Source organism: Cicer arietinum, chromosome 6 (assembly GCF_000331145.2).
Source record: "Cicer arietinum cultivar CDC Frontier isolate Library 1 chromosome 6, Cicar.CDCFrontier_v2.0, whole genome shotgun sequence".
Taxonomy (NCBI): domain Eukaryota; kingdom Viridiplantae; phylum Streptophyta; class Magnoliopsida; order Fabales; family Fabaceae; genus Cicer; species Cicer arietinum.
Window position 1 is genome coordinate 10,107,094 of NC_021165.2, and position 24,669 is coordinate 10,131,762.

At 34.2% G+C, this 24,669-nt stretch overlaps 2 protein-coding genes across 2 annotated transcripts in view; both read left to right on the top strand.

Annotated features, from left to right (window-relative positions):
• The first annotated feature begins 672 nt into the window (after window positions 1–672).
• LOC101515132 (protein NO VEIN) lies at window positions 673–20,297 on the top strand. Its single transcript, XM_004504293.4, has 13 exons — window positions 673–1,322; window positions 1,445–1,785; window positions 2,697–3,366; window positions 4,711–4,818; window positions 7,104–7,278; window positions 7,590–9,343; window positions 9,851–10,063; window positions 10,809–13,064; window positions 13,536–13,651; window positions 15,761–16,154; window positions 16,232–16,549; window positions 17,711–17,968; window positions 18,623–20,297. The coding sequence occupies exons 1-13, from the start codon at window positions 786–788 to the stop codon at window positions 19,736–19,738; spliced, it is 8,256 nt and encodes a 2,751-aa protein (XP_004504350.1). The 5' UTR covers window positions 673–785; the 3' UTR covers window positions 19,739–20,297.
• A 2,963-nt stretch (window positions 20,298–23,260) lies between these two features.
• LOC101488998 (cation/H(+) antiporter 4-like) overlaps window positions 23,261–24,669 on the top strand; it is a 3,054-nt gene continuing 1,645 nt past the window's right edge. The window contains exons 1-2 of the mRNA XM_004504376.3: window positions 23,261–23,668; window positions 23,750–24,664. Coding sequence (XP_004504433.1) covers window positions 23,408–23,668; window positions 23,750–24,664 — 1,176 coding nt within the window. The 5' untranslated portion in view covers window positions 23,261–23,407. The remainder of the gene's footprint in view (window positions 23,669–23,749; window positions 24,665–24,669) is intronic.

Consider the following 24,669-nt stretch of genomic DNA (forward strand, 5'->3'; position numbering starts at 1 on the left):
GATTTACTTTGGTTTAGTTTACTTGAATTATATAAATAAATAGTTAATTTATAACTAAAATCTGATACTCGAATCAATAATCTTCGATTTACCTTGTTTTAGTTTGAATTTTTACCCGAACCAAAAATATTGGATAAATTTCGGGCTGGTTTGATTTGAATGTTCGAGTTGATTTAATTTATTTTGTCTACTTACACCTCTAAACTCAGCTTACTAATGTCGATATTGTAAAACTGCATATCATGTTCCATGTTCGAAACATCGTAGTTGTGTTGTGCACAAATTTAATTACTATTAAAAAAAAAAAAAATAACCTTCTCAATGTTATTTTTTAATTTCAAAACTAAATATTATATATATATTACATAATTAAATATTTACGAAACATTCTTTTAACACTATAAATACATAATTGACAACATCACCATTATACTTCAAAAGAATATATAAAAAACTTGATAAAACTTAATTACCGAACTAATATATCTTCTTTTTACAATTATTATCAGAAATTAATTCGAATATTTTTTTCTTGGGGACTAAAGATTTGCGCCCAAAAGCGTAGATTGAAATTTTTTTTTTTTTTTTTAAATAAAAAATAGCGATACAATGTAACAAATATTTGTTTTGTATACATATTAGAATAGAGTGACCAACACAGCAAGTAAACTGAACAGTATACTTTGACGCCGTTTCTCTTCTTATTAAACCTCGTTTTGCTTCTGCTATACTTTCTTTCTACTTTGCTGCTTTCGCTCTTTTTTTTTTCTTCCATACTTACGCTGATGTACCCTCACCGTTTCCCCGGCGGCCCCCGACCGCCAGCGCAGCCTCCTCCTCCCGCAACCGTCCCAAACCCTAACATGTTCTTCCAAGCAGGCGCATCTTTCCCTCCTCACAACTTCTATCTCCCAAACACTACATGGCCTTTCCCCCTCCATAACTCCCCCGCCTTCCCTCCTCCGCCGCAAAACCCCTCCGCCTTCCTTCCTCCGCCGCAAAACCCTCCCGCCTATGCCAACCGGCCGCTACACCCGCCCGGCTGTGCTCCTCGGCCTCAAAACCAGCCCGGCCCCACTCCTCCGCCGCCAAACCCGTCCAGCTCCGCTCCTCGGCAGCAAAATCCCAAACATGCCATTGACATGGCTGACAACGCTTCCTCCAAAGTCTGCCGCGACCTTCTCGACGCCGGAGACTCCGTCTCCGCCTGGAAAGTTTCCCAGAACGCTCTCTTAATGCTCCAAGTTGATTCATGGAACTCTTTAGGAATTAAAATGCAGCAGGTTCCAACACTTCACCGTCTTATGATAACTGAAGGAAAGGTATACAACATAACAGAGCATTGTTTTTTTGTTTTGTTTTTGTTTTTAGTTTAATTCAAAGATGAATTTAATAAAAAAAATGGTTAGTTCAATCTTATGTTATGTTTTGGTTGATGTTGTAGGTGAATGCTTTTGTCCATTGCTTTGTTGGGGTTCGAAGGATCACTTCTTTATATGATTTAGAAGTGGCAATATGCAATAACGAGGGTGTTGATAGCTTTGAAGAGCTTGGATTGGGTCCTTTGTTGCGCCACCCTTTAGTTATTCATTATTTTTTGATTCGTTCCGATGTGACCAAAGTATTTAAGATAACCAGCGAGGAGATAATTCAGTTTTTGAGCGAGTTTTTAGATGCTTCAAAAGCTAAAGCAGTCATCGGGGTTGAGGAGTTACTTGATTTCATTGCCAAGAAGCGGTCGGTTAATTGCAGGGAATGGCTTGGGATTCGAATTCAGAGCTTGGGGTATGTTATGTCTTGTTCCTCTTGCATATTTTGTTGGAAAGGGTGTGTAATTGTTTATAGTATTAGAAAGATGCAGATAACTTAATAGAATGAAGATGTTTATGTGATAATGATTTTATGAAATCTATTTAGGAGCAAGAGATTTGACTTAATGCTAAATCAATAAGTGAAGTTACAGCTGTTGATGAATTGCATCTTAGATCATATTTGATTTGGTGGATCAATATTTATTATTAATAGTACCAATGCTGATAAAAGCATAATTTGCGATTTTTTTTCTTGTCTAGCTGATTGCATGGAAGATTGTTTGATTTTCTTGTCTAGCTGTTTCACGAAAGATTGTTCAGTGCCTGCACATAGATTCCTCAGTTCAAGTATAGTTACTTGAGTGTATATGATTATTATGTCACGCCAAATACACACACACACACAAAGGAATAGGTTTTTCTCTGGGTAGCAGGGGAGGTGAGGGAGGGAGATTATTTTGCTATTACATTTTTAAGGTCAATTTGAGTTAAAACATTTTTCTTGGATATTGAATTTATATTTATTGTATTTCTTACCTTCCAATTTTGAGGCGCTGTGTGTTTTTTATTTGTCTGATAACTATTGAGAGAGAGCCAGTTCAGAGTAGCCTCTTGCTTGGTAATTTCTGCACGGTCTTCTCCTGGATGGGATACAACCTACTACCAATTGAATCATTCATTTTATACCCCCCTTTCCTTAGCTTTAATTGACCCATAAAATATCCCCTTATCTTCTCTCCACACTTACACATTCTACTATAAGAACAATCTATTTTCCTAGTCAGTCAAACATTCAGTCACTCAAACACTGTTATGTGCAAGATTAACATTAGGACTTGAATAGGCCATCTTATTTATCCTAATTACTAATTTTTGTGATCACAGAATGCACATAGCTGCCATAAGGGAAGCTAAAAAGTCAGAGGATTCAACACTTGAGAAATGCTTGAGGACATTTAGATCAAAAAGTGACAAGTTTAGGAAGCGGCCAATTTCTTCCTCTCAGAAAAAGCAGTTAGATGAGCGTTTTAGCACCATTACTCAGCGTGTTGAGTCGTTTTCTTCTGTAAAAAAGTATTTTAGCGGCAAGCATATACGGTTTATGTCGTCAAGCTCAGAAGGTGAAGATAGTGATTATTCTACGGATAATGATCAGAATGATAACATTATTAAGGGCAGCTGGTCAAACTCATCATCTCAATTTGGCAAAAGTTCAGAACGAGTTAGTCGCTGTCCCTACCCATCCGCAACTGAAGAGAGGGCACGCCTTAAGGGTGATATGCAGGGAGACTCCCTTTCTCATAGCAACCTTAAGAAGGGGTTTACTGATCCCCCTAGAAAAAAGAGAAAATCTGAAAATGTAACTTCTACAAGATCTCCACCTTCTAAGTTGCATAAGAATAACAAATTTGAGGTTGATACAACCCCAATCAAGAGTGGTAACACAACCAAGGCGTCAAATAATAAGGATGAATATCTTTCGATCACTAGTGATTCTTTGCAGATGTTTGTCTCAACCTGGAAGGAAGCATGTTTGGAACACAAGGTGACTGAGGTAGGTATCTGATCACTAAAATGAGATGATAATGATATACTTATAGCAATAATCTTTCCCTGCTTCTCTCTGGAGATAGGTTCATTTTGTTAGTCTGTTATGAATTTTCACTAGATAATTATGACAATGCACATTTTGAAGATTTGATTTCACTTGTTGCTCCATTGCTTTGCCCATTGTATCTTATATTTCATTTTTGGTTAGTTATTAATCTCTCCTTTTATGTTCAAGTATCCATTTAGACAGGCTTATTTGAGTCTTATCTTTTTCAATATGATAATGAGCTGAAAAAATGAATTTGTGTGGTTTTTTTAAAGCTTGAGGGCTGAATTTATAAGCACTTCTATGGCTTGAAGGTTGTGTCCTTTGGTAACAGTTGAGAGCAACCTAACGTGCTATGGATCCTAGGGTTCATTATCATATTTTCTGTTTTTTTCCAAAATCCTATTGGAAAGATTACTCATATTTGTTGTTTGTGATTCTGATCCCAGGGAATTGTGAGTTTTTTATGTTTTTAGTATTTCGTCTTTCCTTCCATTTTTCTCTTAGATATAAGTTTTTTCTAGTCATCTGTGCCAAAAGGCATTCCTAAGGCACTCACTAATGCCAAGGCACCATAAGGTAATCATTCCTCTTGCTGGTTGAGATTCTTCCCCTTAAGAGGGCCACATGTTTGTTGCCTTAAGTTTTCCTCTGCCGTTATTCGCGACTTGGGGGCATGTTTTTCAGTGCCTTAATTGATATCTGCAAAATCCCATAATCTCAGTCGTTTACTTTGCTTTATGTGATGCTAAAGGGATAAAAGAGTCAGCATGTTAAAAACAACTACTTGGCCTTCTCTAGGACTCTTAGCAATAAGCAGCCTTGAATTTTGGCATGCAGCGGTGAATCAGTTAATTTGTTTTCTGTTACTGTTGTATGCTCTTTTTTTGTTTACTAAAAAATTCATGACCTTCCTCTTAAGTATGTGAATCCTATTTAAAGACCTCTTAGCTTTGTAAATTTTTTCACTAAAAAAGGCTTCTATGTTTTGCTGCTTTTGATTGAATAGATCACATATCGTCGTAGGTGTCTCTTTGCCCTTAACTTTGTTATGGCATTGAAATGGTGTTTTTGCTTCTATGTGATTTTTGCTCATCGCCATTTCACATCCTCATTTTTTCTGTCATAGGTTGGCTTATTCTATTATCCTGTACTCCATTCTCTCTTCTCTAATGATTTTTTTTTAAGAAAGAAGGATACCGTGCTATGAACTATTATTCATCTTTGCAGTAGCCTTGAAGCTCTTTTTGCATACTTGCTTTTGATTGATAACATAGTTTCTATATCGCAATGTGTGTGTAGGTTTTGGAAAGGATGCTTCAATTCTATGGAGTAAATTCCAAGCAAAAGAGGAAAATCCGAACAACGTTCGTATCACATCCCTTCTTAATTCGGTTACTACATGCTGCTGTAAGCTTCTTTCTGTCAGACTTCATTATCCCCCCTCACTTATTGATTTAATGTTACTTTGTTATGGTATATTAGTTGAATTTACATGTACTTAAAAAGCTTTATTTGAGACATAACCTCCTCTTCATTTACGTTAAGTAGATGTTGTTAATAGTTGGGTTATTTTTGTTTGCCAAATGCTCATTTGGCTTGAAGTTTCCCGCAGGCCCCAACACACAATGGGTTTATATTGTTCTGTTTCATTTCATGCTAAGCTAATGCTACTCTTGCTAGTTCATTTCTTTATTGCTAAATGCTAATGCTAATGCTATTTTTCCCCCAAAAGTGTCATATTTACTTTTTGTTAGTTCTGATTTGATGAGAAGATAATTTCCGCACAGTTTCCATGCCTTATGTTGTTACTTATAATTGAGGACGGAATTGTTATGATCATCATTAGGAGGTTAGAATCTAATTAGGTTTAGGTTAGAAGTTTGAACATTTTGAGAATGGTTGGGATGTTAGATTTTGATCTAATGCTACAAATTTGAGCATCAAGCTTATAGAAGGTGATGTTTACCTTAGGATCCTAGTAATAAAATGGAGGAATATGCGATAGAAAAGTACCACTCAATCTTAAAGGAAAATTTTACCACATGTCTATAAGACCTAGTATCTACAATGTCGTATGGAACTGAATGTTGGTTGGTAAAAAGGGACTAAGATAGCGAACTTAGTGCCGCAGAGATGTGAATTTTGCGTTTCATAAGTGGTTACACAAGAAAAGACAGGTACAAGTAGTGCAAATTGGGATAACTCCAGTTGTAGAAAAGTAGTGTCTTGCTTTTGGTGGTTTGGACATCTGTACAGAAAGACTTGGAGTGTGTGAATATAAGTAGCTGATGTGTCACTCTGTGAAAAGTTTGTTATGACAACTATACTATGTAGTCAGTTGCAGCCATCGTGGCCGCAATCGCAGCGTTGTATCACGGCGGTCCTGCGCTACGCAAAACGGTGTTGCGGCGCGGATTAGAGTTGCGGCTGTAGCGGTGTTCTTCGCGGTGCAATCGCGGGTGGGAGAAGACGAATACACACAGGGAAGAAACGCTACAGTAGTTTAAGGATGGAAAGTCAGAAATACCCGCACTTTTTAAAATGTTTTAGGGTTTTTTAATTTCTTTTTTGTCTTTTTCTTTCTAGGTTATTTTTAAGTATAAAAATAAAATAAGAAAGGGTATAGACATTCAATAACTGTACGGGACCTTACTTCTATTTGAAAGCTATGTTCTGAAGCTTCTTCTCATCACCTTTCTTCTCCTACCAACATAGCTTTCTTTTCAAAGCAGAGATTTCAACTCGTCCCTTTCTTCTCATCCCTGCTCTGTTCTCGTCCCTACCAACAAAGCTTTCTTCTCAAAGCTTTCTCATAGTACCCCATTATTGTGCTCTGTTTTTTGTTTCTGCGTTTACAGTCCTCTATTTTGCTTTATATTATATTTGAAATATTAGTAGCAATGAATTTTAAAGTTATGACTAATGAATATGTATTAAGTATTAGCATTTTTCTATTTTTTAGGCTCTATATGTGTATGGTATAAATTGCTTGTAATGTTTGCCTAGACTTCGACATAGCGGTCATACCGCTATGCTACACTATCTGCTACTAACTACATAGCAACTATAACCAATCAGAGTTGGTGTAGGATAGTCTTTGTGAGTGTATGATAAGCTTATGTAATAGTATACTCAACGTAATACAATTTACCATTGAATATGGACAGTACAGATTCAGTTTATATCCCTTCTTCTTTGATGCTCTCTCTCTCTAATATGGAGAAGTAATAGTAAGGAGGGTTTGCCAGATGAATGATAACCCGATAGTTTGAGGCAGTCGGGAGATCAATGAAAATTACCGGACAAACCAATTAGAGAGATTTAGCGGTAAATGGTATCTTTAGACCAAATGTCAAGTTTTTATGGTGTCGATTGATTCATGTAGCGAACCTCATTTAGTGCAAAAGAACTTGATATTTTCAGGATTTTTCAGGCTGTCGGAATTGATGATTGAAAAGCTCTTTAATATTGATTATTGATGTGTTCTTTCTTTCTTATGGTCAGGGAGGATACATTATTATTCATAGCCCCTTTTTCTGTATAAATATATTTTACCTTCACTTTTCTTTATATTTGTGAGCTTTTCTTCTTGGTTATATAGTTTCCATATTGATTTGATGTATTTACTATAGGCTTTTTTAAAGCTGTATGATATCATCTATTGAAAATTTATCATTCTAAAAATGTTGTAGGTGTCAGCTATCAAATCTGGAATGTGGAATAGCATCTATGATACCTTCCAAACTTTCAACCATAGTGAATTAACTAACTCACCAACCAAGAGTTCTGAATATGAGACCTTAGATGTTGAACCCAACTTGGAAAATGTACCTCTGGTAACAAAAGATGGCACAGAGACTACAAAAAGTGAGTCTAATTGCCTTTGAAGCATTGGCAAACATGATTATTTACTACATTGCTTTTGAAAGGATTTCCACTAGGCTCGCTATGAAAATGAATTGCATCATAACATAATATAAGAGTTTTATGGGCCTACTGCCTATATTTTTATATTAGTGATGTATCCATGATTGAAGTTTGATGTGTACTCTGTCTCTAGATATTTATTTTCTTCTGTTTTAAAATACCCAGTGTACAAGCATTATTTGTGTTACTTTTTTCTTCTCAAATTTCCTTATCCTATGCAATCTTTTCTGACATTGTGGAATTTAAAACAGGTATTTCTGCTGAAGATGCCATCAGAAAAATTGGAATGTATTTTGACCTTGATAATGAAGTATATAGAAATAGTGACTCACAGGAGCAATCTAAAATTATGTTTTTGAGGAAGTTTTGCAACTGTGAAATTTGGTTGACTGAGCAGTTTGGTGTGAAGAACTTCAGTGCTCTTGGTCATGGGGATTTCTTATCATTCCTCGAGAATTATGTTCACCTGTTGCCTCCTGAGCTGCTCAAAGTATTGGATGGTGGCATGTGCAAAAATTCCTCTTTCAAGGCCTGCATATCCTCAAATGAGTTGGCTGCTCTAGTATCTCAGTCTCTTGATAGTTTGTGGAAGAATAAAACAGTAACCAATCAGATGATTTCCATGCTGCTTATGAGACAGTTTCCTTCAATTGGTTTTGAAATTGTGGAGAGCGGGTCTGTTGAGGATCTGCTGGATACTGTTCGAGAGCATAAATCTAGGGTTAATTCAAAATGCGTTGTATTTTCTGCAACCATGATAGACTCTTTAATTGATGGAGATAACAATTCGTCTGGAAACACCACTGATTGGTATGAAATGGGTCATACGTCAAAAAACTCTGAAACTATCACATCAAAAAAGGCAATTGAAGTATTACTTAAGTCCCCAATGTTGTCTGACTTGAGCAAGTGGTCTCATTGGGATCTTATGTTTGCACCCACCCTTGGTTCGCTTATATCATGGTTGTTGAATGACGTAAATACCAAAGAATTATTGTGTTTGGTTACCAAAGATGGAAAGGTGATACGAATAGATCGTTCTGCGACCTCAGACTCTTTCCTTGAGGCTGCAAAGGAAGGATCCTCTTTCCGAACTGCAGTTAATCTGTTATCTTTGATCTCACTTTTTGGCGGAGAAAAAGATGTTCCATTGTCACTTCTAAAGCTTCATGCCTGTGATGCATTTAAAGACATGTTTAAAAACTTTGTGGAAGATAGTGTAGTAAGTGATGATAAAAATGTTCTCCATTCTGAAGAAGCTTTATGTAAAACAAAAATTTTAACTGAAGTTTCAACTACTAAAATGAAAAGTGCATTTGGCAACCACTTACATAAAGTGAATAAGGCAGTGTCAATTCTGTCAAGGTTTGTCCTTGATTGTCTTGGTTATCTACCTGCTGAATTTCGTAATTTTGCTTCTAAAGTGTTGCTCTCTGGGATGCAATCTGCTTTCAAGGATGCTGCTGCAGCTATTTTATGTGAATGCAGCAACATGGAGCAGCATCTCATGCTTCATGAGGTAGGATTGTCTCTGGGTATTACCGAGTGGATTAATGATTACCATGCATTTATTTCAAACAACACTCCTGACCAGTTTTGTGCTCATGTTTCATGCTTAAAAGATGGCAAAACTGAAATAAGTGCAGGACTGAAGCATGATCAAGATATCTTTGATAAGTCTCTTGTGCCTGAAGTAAATATGGTTGCATCACTTGTGCCATGTGGGCTCAATGAAAGGTGTACTGAAATTAGTCAAACAGTTGATAGAGAAAAATCTATGGACGAGTCTATGATTGGCCACCTAAAAGATTCATTTCAAAATGCCAAAGATATTGATTCTTCTCTGGTCATTCAATCTATTAGGCAAGATGAATTTGGGCTAGATCCTAGTCTTTCTGATATTGAGAGTTGCATGTTGAAGAAGCAACATGCTAGGTTAGGGAGAGCACTGCATTGTCTTTCACAGGAGCTATATTCTCAAGATTCACATTTTATTCTTGAATTGGTAAGGATATTCTTTTAACTTTTTTTCTTCTTGTGCTTAGGAATAAAGGGAGAATGGAGAATGTTTTTTGAATCTGTCATGGCTTTTTTTTAATTATTTGTTAAACTCATGTATTGAAAATGTAAGGTGTTAATCTTGAAACTTCAATTATCTGATCCACATCTTAATAACATTGCCTAAGAAGGTGTATTTTGGTGGTAAGGGGCAATTATAATGTAATGAAGTGGTGATGTGCTGAAAATGTTTGTCATATCACCATTTTTAGAATATTGTTCATTCGGGGCCAGAAAGTGATAAACTGAAAGCGGAAATCTTATAGGAGTTCTGTATAAATCCTTTGTATTATTTTGAACTGTTCAGGTAGGTATGATTTTAATAAATCTTTCAAATTTAAGATGTATTCTGAATATTGGAAATTCTGCATGTTGTTGGTTCTTGGTAAGGAGGATAAATATTGAGATTTATTGTTCTGCATATGTATCTAATAGTTTTCCTTTTTTTATTTAGGTTCAAAATGCAGATGATAATAATTATCAAGAGAATGTGGAGCCGACTCTTGCTTTTATTCTTAGAGATTCTGGCATTGTTGTATTGAATAATGAGCAAGGATTCTCTGCTAAAAATATGAGAGCACTTTGCGATGTTGGAAATTCAACAAAGAAAGGGTCCAGTACTGGATACATAGGGAAGAAAGGCATTGGCTTCAAGTCTGTGTTCCGAGTATGTTGATGAAACTTTTAATTTGATTTTTTCTTTATAATACCATTTTGTTTCAAATTTGAATGCTGAAAAACCAAAAACATCAGGATTGTGCAGGATCACGTTTCCATGTTTGATCCAGTAGTTCTGAAAATATCTGCTTTTATTTCCTACACTAATCTTTGTAATTTTTCATTTTTTTTCTTTCTTATTTTCGTTTCACCCTTATACTTTTTCCTATGCTGTATTACTCATCTGTTTATCTGTAGTATTTGATGGTACTCTGTTTTTATTTGTATCCTTCCTTATATATATGATTCTGCAAGCTGTATGTGATCCGTTGCTTTTACTTCTGTGTTGTTTGAATATATGAAAAATATATCATTATATTTGGGCTGTATCTTAGAGTAATTCGAAATATCTTAGATTATCTCTTAGGAATGGATTTCATATTTTTTCTATATTTCATGATTTACTGTAATATAATTAAAATTAGGACTCTAGTAATCACGATGATTTGTTTCCTTAGTTGATTAAGATTAGGAGTTTAGTTCAGTTTTTGTTTAAATAATAGTTAGTGTTTAGTATTTTTAATCAAACACAACAATTCTGATTGTCTGCTTTTATACTTCATTGATGCATGTTTTTATCAAATGATTTTGCGATTATGCAATGTCTATGTAGAATTGTCATGACAAGTATTTACCTCTATTGATATATTTTTTCACATAATGAGTTTTATTTACTTTGGTTGGTTTCACTGCAGATCACAGATGCTCCAGAGATTCATTCCAACGGTTTTCATGTTAAATTTGATATTAGTGAAGGCCAGATTGGTTTTGTTTTGCCCACATTAGTTCCTCCATGTGATATTGGGCTGTTTGGGAGGATGGCATTTACTGGTACTGATTCATATGGTGATAATCCCTGGAATACATGCATTCTGCTTCCATTCAAATCTCATCTGTCAGAAGGAACTGTCGTGAATAGTATTATGACTATGTTTTCAGATCTTCATCCTTCATTGTTACTATTCCTTCACCGCCTTAAGTGTATCAAGTTAAGAAACTTGCTCAATGATACACTTATTGTTATGAAAAAAGAAATTTTGGGAGATGGAATAATCAAGGTTTCTCATGGGAAAGAGAAAATGACATGGTTTGTAGTATCTCAGAAGTTGCAGACAAATTCCATTCGCTCTGATGTACAAACAACTGAAATATCTATGGCATTTACACTGCAGGAATCCGACAATGGTTATAGTCCATGTTTAGATCAGCAGCCAGTTTTTGCTTTCCTTCCTTTAAGAACGTATGGCCTGAAATTTATTCTTCAAGGTGATTTTGTTCTTCCCTCATCTAGAGAGGAAGTTGACGGAGATAGTCCATGGAACCAATGGTTGTTGTCAGAATATCCTAATTTGTTTGTCAGAGCAGTGAGAGAGTTTTGTGAGCTTCCCTGTTTTAGGAGTGAGCCTGGAAAGGGATTGTCTGCTTTCATGAGCTTCATTCCTTTAGTTGGGGAAGTGCATGGTTTTTTCTCCAGTCTCCCTCGTTTGATTATTTCGAAATTACGCATAATGAATTGCTTACTCGTGGAGGGTGACAACAATGGATGGACCCCTCCATGCAAGGTATTGAGAGGTTGGACTGAGCAGGTGCGCAGTCTTCTTCCTGATAATGTACTTTTTGAACACCTAGGGCTCAGATACCTGGATAAAAATGTAGTATTGTCTGATACGCTTGCAAGGGCACTAGGGATTGAGGAGTTTGGTCCTACAGTTCTTGTTCGACTAATGTCATCTTTGTGTTACACAACAAATGGGATGATATCAATGAATATGAGTTGGTTAGCTTCTTGTCTAAATACACTCTATGCTTTGATGTTTGATTCATCTGGCACAATGTCAATCAATTCTGAAATAAGAGAGGATATTCTAAAAAGACTAAAAAAAACACCGTTTATTCCACTTTCAGATGGTACATACAGTTCAGTAGATGAAGGAACTATATGGTTGCAGTCCAATACTTTAAACACAGGATTTGATGGTGAGTATAAGATTGAAGCTTTCCCTAATATATGTGCTAAACTACGGACTGTAAGTCCTTCACTTCTTTCTGCGGCTTCCGGCACTTCAAACTTGACTTCTTTGGACAGTGTTACTCGGTTGCTTCAGACTATTGGTGTTCAACAGTTGTCTGCACATGATGTTGTGAAGTTGCATATTTTACCTGTGTTATCTGATGAAACAATGGCAAGAAAGAACAAAATGTTGATGATAGAATATATATGTTTTGTAATGCTGCACCTGAAATCTACCTGTTCTGATTGTTTAATTGAGAGGGAGCATATAATCTCAGAGTTGCGATGTAAAGCTTTATTATTGACAGAATGTGGTTTTAAACGTCCTGCTGAGGTACCAATACATTTCTGTACTGGATTTGGGAATCCTGTCACTCCAAAAAAGTTGGCAGATGCTGTGAATATGAGGTGGCATGAGGTGGACATAAGCTATTTAAAACACCCAGTAAATGATTCAGTTTCATCTTCCCTAATCATGTGGAGGGAATTTTTTGAGCAAATTGGGATCACTGATTTCACTCAAATAGTCCAGGTGGATAAGAGTGTTGCTGAAATACATGATTCTGCTTTTAAGCAGGTGATGTGGGACAGGGGTCTAATTTCTGCTGAATCAATAGTTAAAGATTGGGAATCCCCAGAAATAGTGCAATTAGTATCATTATTGTCTAAAAGTGGCGATCAAGAAAATTGTAAGTACCTCTTGGAGGTTCTTGATACATTATGGGATGCTTGCTATAGTGATAAAGCTCAAGGTTTCTTCTACTCTAAATCTGTTGGAGATGGCCATCCCTTTAAGTCTACATTTATATCTAACTTATGTGATATCCGATGGGTCGTATCAACCATGGATAATGAGCTACACTATCCTAAAGATTTATTTTATGATTGTGAAGCAGTTAGGACGATCCTTGGAACTTTTGCACCATATGCTGTTCCAAAGGTTAGTTTTTTTGTACATTGTGCGATACACGCTAAGCAAGTTGTTTTAATGTTTGCTTTTTTTTTTTTTTAGTTTATAGTGTGATTGCAAATTGGGAATTAGAGTGTACTTCGGGATTTAGAGATTAAATATCAATATGGTTTGCTTGCTTTGGTCTTGGAGCTGTTATCTGTAGTTGATTAGGACTTTATTTCCTATTTTTAATTCTGATTTTGTTTGTCGAATGCTTGGGTTGCTTATCCTGCTATATTTAGGGTTGGTAATATAAGGTACATTATTTGTCTTGATTCCAGCTTAATATTGATTTTGATTATTTTAGAAATTTTAATAGTTTTTGGTGTTTCCTTGTGGTTCTTGTTGTCTTACATTAGTGTTTGTGTGTGTATTTGTATTTTGAATAGTACAACATTCTTGTTTGTAAAAAAGTGAATCTTGGCAGTGGGTCTTGATATTATTGTTATTATTGCTCAGGTGAAAAGCGGAAGATTGGTAAACGATATTGGGTTGAAGACTAGAGTTACTCTTGGTGACATTTTGGATATTCTTAATGCCTGGAGAAAATCATCAAAAACTTCATTCAAGGCCAGGTATGTACTTTTTAGGCTTTGAGTAACCACTTTTTTCATCTAGACAGCACCAATTTGACGTGGAAATTGGATATGATATGACTAATTTTAAAATGACAAAATGGTGGGTATACCGTACCTAGGTAGTTAATCCCAGCGTTTCCCGGCGAGATCCCACTGTCCCAGTGTGGTATAGTGCCTGACCGCGACGGCGTGAAACACGATCCTGAGCGATATCCCGCTGTTTCTTCGTTCTTTGTTTTATTGTTTCTACTTTCACCTAAGAAGAAGAAGAAGTAGAATATGCTAATAAAGATGATGCTTATCTTTGATTCTTATGCTAGAACATGCATTTGAATTTTAATATTTAATTATTTTATTACTTTGTGTTAAAGACTTTAATATACATCATCTATATTTCCTTAACTTTTGTTGGTATTTCGTTATATGTTTTGACTAAGAGTAAGACTTGTAGATTCTTATTACTAATTATGAATGTTTCAGAGTTTGAGTCGTTTGTTAATTTTGCATTAAATATAGGTTTATATAATATTATTCACGTAATTTGTTCAAAAAATAGCAATTATCCCGCCTATCCCGGAACGCGCTATCCCGCTATCCCACTTTTGGGGTTGGCCGCGATGCACCGCTATCTGGGATTAACTACCTAGCACCGTACACCATATAAGATTAATACAACACCAAATTATAACAGAGAATCAATGTTTTCAAAAATCAAGTTGTTTTCGATACAATAATAAACTATGGCTTGTGTAGTTTTTTTGGCTTTCATCTGCATTGGTATAAAAATTTGTAGGAGTAATGCTGTGAGGAGTGGTAGATGGTATCCAAGGATTATTTATCTTGGCTATATGTATAACACAGACACGGTGACCACTTTGAAGTGTTCTTTTTCATTGCTTTAGTTAACCAATGTTTCTTGTTCCTTTTTTCTCTAAAGTTTGTCAATGATTAAAGCTTAAGATGTTAGATCAAAGCTAGTAGTGGTTTTAAAATTGTGCAGATATCCACTTTTATGTTAGAAGAATGAGGTGTTAAGGATTGAACTCCTAATCGCTTCATTGGTTCTCTGATATCCTAAAAGCTTAAGCTGCTAGATTTAGGTGCATATCATGAATGGTTTTACTCTAACACTTAGGAGAATCTTTACTGCCTCCTCAAGAACAAAGTTTGGGCTACGACTGTAGCATTTGTCTGTTGGCTTTCCATTTGATAAACCCGACAAGTAAAAAGTCTCAAGTTATGTTATGTGAGCTGAAAACTCATAAAATTATCAGTTTTGTTGGTGACATTGATCAATCCAAACTTCTGAGGGTTGAGTCCTCATACAGTTCCTAGTTTATAGAGAAAGAGATGATAATATAGACCGTCTCAAGTACTTTTGAACTCATGATTTTGGTTGTTTATGAGTAGTGCTAACAACACTCACTCTACCAGTCTCTTTCTACTAACACTCACTCTAATTGGATGAAATTCATGTGGGTCCCACACTTTATGTGGGGTCCATTTCCAAAATAGTGGGGCTGAATTTCACCCAATAAGAGATTGAATGCTAGAAAAAATAAAACGTGTATGCCATTTAGTACAAAAAATAAAAACGTGAGGTTTTTCTCATTCCATTTTTTATGATGTTTATAATTTCCCTATTACATTACACATGGTTTCCCTATTTATGCTAATGGGTGTCAGTCTAGGAAGCATATACTCGTATCCCTATTTTAGATGTCCGAATTTTTTTATTTATTCAAGACAAATGGGAGTCAGTCTAGGAAGCATGGACACTTTGAAATATTAGTCGTGTCATGTGTTCATTTCAAATACATATTTGTATGAGACAGTTCACAGACACGCCTAATTGTAATTTACAATTATTTTCTTTGTTTTTCTAAAATTTGGTGCAAATGCATGGGAATACCACCATAGTTACATAGATGCTAGCATTTTAATTTTGGTGTATCCTATCCATGGCTGTAGGGAACAAAAAGAGGAGTTTCTGCACACATTTGTAGCTGTGTTTGACTTGGCTACACATTTATTTTCTGTGTTTATTTTTTCTTTCTCCTTTTAAAATTACACAAATTCACTGACTCTAAGTTTTCATTTTGCCAGCATAAAACAAATGTCCGAATTTTACAGTTTCATTTGGAAAGAAATGGCAGCTTCAAAGCAGAAAACCGTGGAAGATTTTATGTCTGGACCTTTTATATTTATCCCTTACTCATCTGTCCAAAGTCACGATGATGATGTTTGCGGGACTTTGGTGCATCCCAATGAAGTCTATTGGCATGATTCAACTGGCTCTGTTCAGAAGATGGAGGAGTTACACCCTCAATGCAGCTCATCTCAATCCCCAGTTAACAGGTCACTGTGCAATATTTACCCCACCCTTCGTAGTTTCTTTGTTGATGAGTGTGGGGTCCAAGAGGCACCTCCTCTACACAGCTATATTCAAATTTTGCTGCAGTTATCAACAGTCACTTTGCCTTCACAAGCAGCAGATAAAGTAAGTTCATGAGCAATAAATTATGCCTTGATTTCTTTTCCCTGAAACATTCTTACCTTGCTCTTTTCTCTTTCCAGATTTTTCAAATTTTCCTCAAGTGGGCAAATGGACTAAATTCTGGTTTGTTGAGTGTTGAGGATGTCGTATATCTGAAAGGATGTCTTTCAAAATTAGAATTTCCAGTGCTTCCCACTGTGCAAGATAAGTGGGTTTCATTGCATCCTTCCTTCGGTCTTGTCTGCTGGTGTGATGATAAGAAGTTGAAAGAAGAATTTAAGCATTCAGATAACCTTGACTTTCTTTATTTTGGTGAAGTAACTGAGGATAATAAAAATTTGGTGTTAAAAAAGTTCTCCTTCCTCATGAAAAATTTAGGTATTCGAGCTATCTCAGAGGTATGATCAATCTCTCTTGTGCACTTATTTATTCATTGTAGTCATGCACATGTCATTATTTTCTATTTCATTCCATATTTTGTTCTTAGAAAAATTTACCCATTTTTATGCTTGATTGTATGATGATCTAGTTACACTTATAGTTTAAAAATGGGAATCAACTTGGAGTGACTTGGATGTATGACTATGTTCTCCAACAATGCCTGACATTGACTTTGGTTGTTAATTACAACCACTTACAAGTGATTATGAAATGAAAATACTTGCTTTCTTGGCCAAGTAGCAAGTCGGGAAAAATACATGATTTCATTATATTAGTTACCAAACATGGGAAAATATTAGTCCACAACGATGATACGTGTGTTGCATGATCCGAAATTCACTTTTATGCATAATCTGAAATCTTTGGATCAACTTTTTGTTTTTGATTAACATAATCTGAAAAGTACTTGTCACCTACTTGGTGACCAAACTAGGTGAATTTTCTAGCAGTCTTCTATTCATCTCCCCCCTCTCCCCTTCTTCCTCTCAAACCTTTCCAAACTGATTAGAGCCCTTAATAAACTCCTACAAAACATAAGTGAAAATTTGGACATAACTAAGGGCCTCTGTTGTTTAAGATTAAAAAAGTGATTTATGTTTTTAGAGATGTTTTGTATAGTGGAAGCTATCTGCACTTGGTTACAATTATAAAGAGCACTTGTTACTTTCTCTCTAATCTATCACAGGAGATTGTGTTGAGTAATTACTCATTACAACTTTATTTTTTAAAATATTATCCAAACTAATTGAAAAAGTGACAGATGATTGTATTTTCGTTTTTCTCTTGTTGTAAAATAATCTGAAGCAATTGCATTGTTGTGTTTTTTTACTGCAACACCCATTCTTAAAACATTTCAGATTTTTAGTTAATAACAGAAGTGTATAGGCAGAGTTGGAGTGGTGCAAAACAATAAATTATACATTTTTTTTATCAAATAAATTATACTTTTTAACTTATCCTATTTGTCTAGGAGTGGAGCTATAAAGGATTATGACACATTTATAAGCAGATTTGTTGTCATACAAAGGAATTAGTTTAAGTTTGCTTACTTGAGAATGAGAAATTTGATATTCACATAATTTGTGGATGTTACATTATTGCTATATGACAACATGCAGGTGGTAACTCGTGAGGCAATATATTATGGTCTATCTGATTGTAGCTTGAAAGAATCATTGATCAATAGGATTCTTCCATATGCTCAGCGCTACATTCACAAAAATCATTATGATAAATACATTGAACTCAAGCAGTCTGGCTTCAGTATGTTAAGTAATCTTAAAGTCATTGTGGTTGAGAAGCTGTTCTACAGGAATGTTATAAAGGACTGTGACAGTGTATCAAAGAAACGGGTCGAATGTAGTTGTCTTCTACAGGTATAATGGTATTCGCAAATTTTTTGTCGAATAGCTGCATTCATTAATTAAATGAATATCCATGGCGAAACTGAAAACAAACTTCAGGAAAAGTGTACACTTGATTCAAATATAGAATATTTCAAACCACTGGCTACTTTTAGTTTGAAATATCATTTTTGTTCACCTACACTAGATTTTCCTTGAACTATTAATAATTTTTATTCTCAATTTGAAATTTCAGAATTTAACTACTGTCCCTTTTTTGGGTGATACTTCTTGTAAAATATGAGTAAATTTATGTGTTTCTTGTGTGTCTAGAGATCAGACACCTTCCTACTTATAATGATGTTGCAATAATTACATTCAATGTCTAGGAAATTGTATTGACTAGGAATACTAACAATTAGCACTTCCTACATACAATTTGATTTTCAATTCATCATTAATAATTCAAGAGATTTTGAAGATTTCAGTACTGCATCATTAAAATATTTATAGAATTAATTATTTCATTCTTTGCATGTATCGAGAGCAATTACTGTGCCTGAAAAACGAATTTGTTATACCCTTTAGCTTACGTATTTCAAATCATAACTTTTCCTTGCATAAGTTTCTCTCTTCAGAACCTATATCTATATCACGTGTGTGTCTGTATGTATGTGTTTTTCGCAGGAAAACATTTTGTACACCGTCCAAGAAGCAGATCACCATTTCTTGTTTATGGAGCTTTCTAATTTATTACTTGATGGGATTGATGGGGATTGTTCAATTCGCTTGGCTGATTTCCTTCATATGATAATATACATTCCAGAATCTGATGTTGAAAAAATATTGAATAACCGAAAGGTGCCGAACCTTCCAGATGAAGAACCTGTTTGGGCATTATCTACCGTGTCTTCGCTTCTAGAGGCTGAAATATCTCAACCTTCAGATTATGTTCCATCGACGAATGAACAGATATTTCCAGGAAGGAAAACTGGAATGTGCTCAAACTGGCCACCTGCTGATTGGAAAACTGCACCGGATTTCAATTATGCCCGTGCCAATGGTTTCAAGACCAAACCTGCCCAGATTAGTAGCATTACTGAAGTGAAGTATGATGATAATTCTGAAGGCATTAGTGCTCCACCAGTTGGTTCTGAACAAGGATTGGTTTCTGTTGAATGGGATATCATCGAGGATCCACCAGCAGCAAGTTCAGTGTCATTAGTGTTGCATGAAAAAGAAAACATGAAAAATCAATCCTACCGTGATTTTGAGCAGATTGATTTTCACCATAACGAATTTGATACTGTTAGTTTGGGTGAGGATATGGATGAATCTCTAGCTGAAGCTCACTTCAGTTCGCCAGCTTTTAGCACGAGAGATCGACTTCAAATTGGTACAATTGACACAGCACAAGCAAATGTAACTGGCAGATTAGGCGAGTCTCTTGCATACAAACACTTTGCTCGTAAATTTGGAAGCACTGCCGTTAGGTGGGTTAATGAAGTTAATGAAACAGGACTTCCATATGATTTGGTCATTGGAGAGGATACCAATAAAGAGTTTATAGAAGTTAAAGCAACCAGGTCTCCAAGAAAAGACTGGTTCCACATAACCTTGAGAGAATGGCAGTTTGCAATTGATAAAGGCAAATCATTTAGCATTGCATTTGTTGCAATAACGGAAAATGATAAGCCGCGGATTGCTATATTCAAAGATCCAGCGAAGTTATGTCAGCAAGGTGTGCTGCAATTGGTTGTTATGATGCCAAAACAGCAGAGGCAGTTACCTGTTGTCTCATAGCTTCCATTCTTGTTTCATATGGTTTGTGGATGGACCTGAAAAAAATCCTAAGACTTTTGAAGCCACCTTCTGCATCTCGGCTATGTTGGAAGTTTACTTTAATAGCCAAGAAGATTAATGTGAGTGGATATCACTTTAATGCAACATTCACGATTTGTTGATCACATACTTGTACATCTCTAAGTTACATAACCCCCATGGAGAAGGATGGCTAGGCAAATATTGTTGAAATACTAAGGAATACTTTTTATGCATGTCGCCAATATTCTGGTAGGGTTTCCTGTCAGTGTCAGCTATTTCATATTTTTGTCTCAAGTATTTATGGCTGCCACCAGGGTAAGATCCATTTTTCAGGGTGAAGCTCAAGGTCGATGCCACTTTTTGCGAATACAAAATGTATACAAATTTTGCAGGTAACCTAGTAGGGTTCCAATTTGATATAGCAAACACTAGGAAAGATGCAAAACTGCGTGCTTTCCTTATGAAATGTAATTTATTCATTGTCCAGTTTTGGAATTTTGGTATTTATTTATATAAATAAATGCATTTGTTGAAGGCCTTTGCTACATATTAAGATATAGAAAAAAGTTTTTCACACAAATTTGGACACAAACAATAACCTTTAGATCATTAAATTGATTAGTTAAATTCATCAATTAATTACCACATCTAATTAGTTATTTTACATTAGTTAGTTTTTTTTATCTAATTGATCATATAAATTTATGTAATCTTTCATTATCTCAATTATCTATATTATTTAATTTATTTTTATCAATTTTTCTGATATCAATTATTTAAATAAAATAAGCAATAGTCGTCACCGTATCAGGTACGGCTAACATCCAAATAAATCTCTGAAAAAAAAAAATCAAACAATTTCCACAAACAAGAATAGCGTAACGCTGAATACCACTAAAAATTCCGACGAATAATTCATCACGACACAATCTAATGGGTAATAAAAGTGATTTGTTATAAATAAAGCAGTTTTTCTTTAATTTCGTAAAAAACAAAACACCGTAATTAAAAGGCGCTTCGCAAATTTAGTGATATATGTAACCATATTAAGATTATTAAAGGAACTGTTATTTTTTCTCCCACTATTTATAGTATTTTGAAAGAGCCGATCATATTTTTTCTCCATTCTTATTATAGTATAGACACAATACTTTAAAAGATTTATGTATCCATATTAATGACTTTTACATTTTAAATCACAGCCGTTCAAATTACTATTGTCGCATGTCCTACATCCGTGAAATAAAATAGGAAACTGAACAGATATAAAAATGGAGCAATACGGATTCTGTATGTGAAAAAGTTTCAAAAATTTAATATAAATACTATTTAATATAAATTTAATATAAATTTAATATAAAAATGGAGCAATACTATTTCTTTCTCCTCCACTTATAGTGTAGAGTGGGCAAAGTTCAGTTCTGAACTAGAACCGTTTGAAAATTGAACCGAACTGATTTTCAGTTTGGAAAAACCAAACTGAACCAGTTTTCAGTTCAAAAAACCGAACCGAACCAGTTTATAAAAGTGGTGCATCGGTTTATTATTTTGAACCAAATTGAATTGGTTTAACTTAATTTTTTTTGTTCATATAGGCCAAAATTTACATAATCACCCCTAATTACTTCTAAAAAAAATTCGGTTCAAGTTTTTTGAAATAAAAATTGATGCGGTTCGGTTTTTTTTAACAAAAACTGGTTTGGCTCGGTTTTTTGAATTGAAAAACCAGTTCGGTTTAATTCTAGTTTTACAAAATCAGTTCGAAAACAGTTCGGTTCTTAAACCAATTCAGTTCAAAACCAGTTCGGTTCGGTTCGACAGTTTGGTTCAATTTTTGGTTTTTTTGAACACCCCTAATAAATAGGACTCACTTAGTGAAAAGATCTATTAATTATTTTTGTGTATCTACACTATAAGTGGAGAAGAAAGAAATAGCGTTGATTTTATCCCAAATAAAAGATATTTAAATAAAAAATATACAACAAAGTCACAATTTAGTGATTTATTATAGATTAATCAAATTTTATCAATTAATAAAAAGTAGAAAAATAACATATAAATAAACTTTCCAATAATTGAATAAAATAGTATAAAAGAGCAATACTATATGACACAACATGCCATCATAGTGAATTGCACGAATAGCCTTCTATGATTTTTGCTAAAATAAAATGTAATTTACTCTCAAATAAATAAAAAATTATTCCTTACAAAAATAAAATTAAGTTAAATTATTCCGCAATAGAAAAATGTTTGCAAAGTCATTTTTTAAAATTACTAATAAATATTTGTATAGATTTTAGTCTATAAGAAAAATTATAAGTCTCAATTTTGTTCTTGATAAAAACAAAAATTACTTTTAATTTTTAAGAAAAATAAATCGAGACAACATAACCTTTCAGTGAATTATATTTATGGCAATCATTAAAAAGATAATTATTTCTTTTACAATAATTGAAAATTGATAAATAGGTTACTGATAATAATAATAATAATAAATGATAATTACATCCTTAGCAATAAGTAAAAATAAATCCTTACAATTTTCAAAGAGAATGAGATATGAATTACATTGTTTTGCTAAGGACTAAAATTATAGGCTTTTATTTTTTTTTTAGAAACTAAATTATATTTTTTTTTTATGAAAAAAAAAAAATAGGATGAGGAGATGATGTGTTGGTCCAAACTAGATTAAATCTTAGAAATTATTCGGCACTTAAAATAATATATTTATCTTCGTTCAATGACGTGAAATTCAAACTTATAATTTGTGGATCTAATATTTGTTTTTTTACTATTAGATAAATCGTTAGAATTAGATTAAATTCTATGTTTCTTTCCAAAATTAAATTGATATTTATTATTAAAATAAATGTTATATTGCATCAAATTAAAGTTACAAGAGCAAAAATGGATTATCACGGCAATTGTAACTGTTCGTGCAAATTGTGCGAAGAATCACTCGCACACTTTAGCATTTCTAAATATAAAAAATTCAAATTCAATTTAATTTAAAAATAAAAAGAAAAACAATTTGTGGAGTTTTGTCCCAGGAACGACGCTAAGATTAAAAAATTGTATATAATAAGGTAAAGGTAGCATATTTTAAGAAATTGTATATAATAAGGTAAATGTAGCATATTTTAAGAAATTGTTTCTAAAAGTGGTAGTGTTTATTTCTAAAATGTCTAATTTTAGTATATACAAGCGAAAAGACACTTCAACATGTCTATTTTTTTCTCAATCATAAAAAATTACCTGTAACTATAAGATATCTAATTATAGTATAAAATTGAAAATTGAATACAACTATGTTAAGCTCTCAACTATTGTTATGCTCTTAATATGAAATAAGAATGTTCTGTCTTACTGAAATAAGTCTAAACATGGTTTTTTATAGGATTGAATACTGTTGTTATTTCTCTGGCCAAACTTCAAATTTAATTGTTTAGTTGTTAACATATTTGACACATAATAACATCCAAGTATATTATAATAAACTCTGCATCATGCTGATATTCAAATCAAAAAGAAAAAACAAAAAGTTATCATATTTGTAATATGTGTATTGAATCATCTTCCTTCCATTAAGTTTTAATTCTCATATATTTATTTATATCTGAATTGAAACTTAATTTGTGAAGGAAGATGGATTTAAATATAACTGCAAATGAGACCTTATACTTTGCAATTCAAGGAATCAATCACACTGCATTCAATGTTTGTTCTGCAGCTCCACCAAATATTGTTTCAGATGGATTATGGGGTGGTCAACTTAATGGAAGGATTCCATCGAAGTCTTCATTACCTGTGTTTGAGTTGCAAGTGATTGTGATTTTTGCTATCACACAAATATGCAATTTCTTATTAAAGCGTTTGGATTTCCCTGAATTTATTGGACAAATATTGGTGAGTACTATACTTGCTTCTGTTCCTTTTTAACTGTCGTTTTTTGTAATAATATATTGAAAATTGTGTACGTTTTTGTAGGCTGGCCTAATTCTAGGCCCTTCTATTCAGATAGAAGCACTTGACCATTACAAGAAGATGTTGTTTCCATATGGAAGTCAAGATACACTTGCAACAATAGCAGCAATTGGTTATGCACTTTTCATATTCATAAATGCTGTGCAAATGGATTTGAGCATGGTAACAAGAACAGGACAGAAAGCTTGGACAATTGCCATCATGGGATTGGTTGTACCTTTATTTATTGGTTTCACATTTGAAGCCAACATGCTTTCAACAATAGATGTTCATCTCAAAGAACTAAATATAGAAATGCCTAAGGTGGTTATAGCACATACTGTCATTTCATTTGCAGTCATTGCTTCCCTCCTTGAGGAACTCAAAATCATAAACTCTGAACTCGGAAGATTGGCATTATCGTCGGTATTGGTCAGCGACATTCTAGGAACAACTATTGGAGCCGTTAGTAATGTCTTGATGTATCAAGATAACTTAAAAAAGATGGCGATTCTTGGAATATCATTGTTCGCTTTCGGTATCCTTGTTCCGTTGGTTTTTCGGCCTATAATGTTTTGGATCATCGGACATACTAAAGAAGGAAGACCTGTGGATGATAGTTACATCTATGTTATCATTCTTATGGTTTTTAGTTTAGGTTGGCTTTCAGTTTACATAAACCAAGATTTTATCTTAGGTGCATTTGTTTTGGGGTTGGCTGTTCCAGAAGGACCTCCACTAGGATCTGCATTGGTTAAAAAGCTTCAATTCTTTGGTAAAAGCTTCTTTCTTCCTATATTTGTGACTTGTGGTGCGATGAAAGCAGATTTTTCATTGCCACATGCATTAAGAGCATTGATTGGTGTTAGTAGCGTCATTGGTGTTACACATATTGTCAAAACAATATCATACATCATACCTTCCCTCATTTGCAAGATACCCTT

Excerpts from the sequence above, each read along its gene's own strand:
- LOC101515132 (XM_004504293.4), top strand. The coding sequence starts at position 786 with ATGTACCCTCACCGTTTCCCCGGCGGCCCCCGACCGCCAGCGCAGCCT. Across the intron at positions 7,279-7,589 it reads TGGCACAGAGACTACAAAAA|GTATTTCTGCTGAAGATGCC; the intron begins GTGAGTCTAATT and ends AATTTAAAACAG. Across the intron at positions 17,969-18,622 it reads AATGTAGTTGTCTTCTACAG|GAAAACATTTTGTACACCGT; the intron begins GTATAATGGTAT and ends TGTTTTTCGCAG.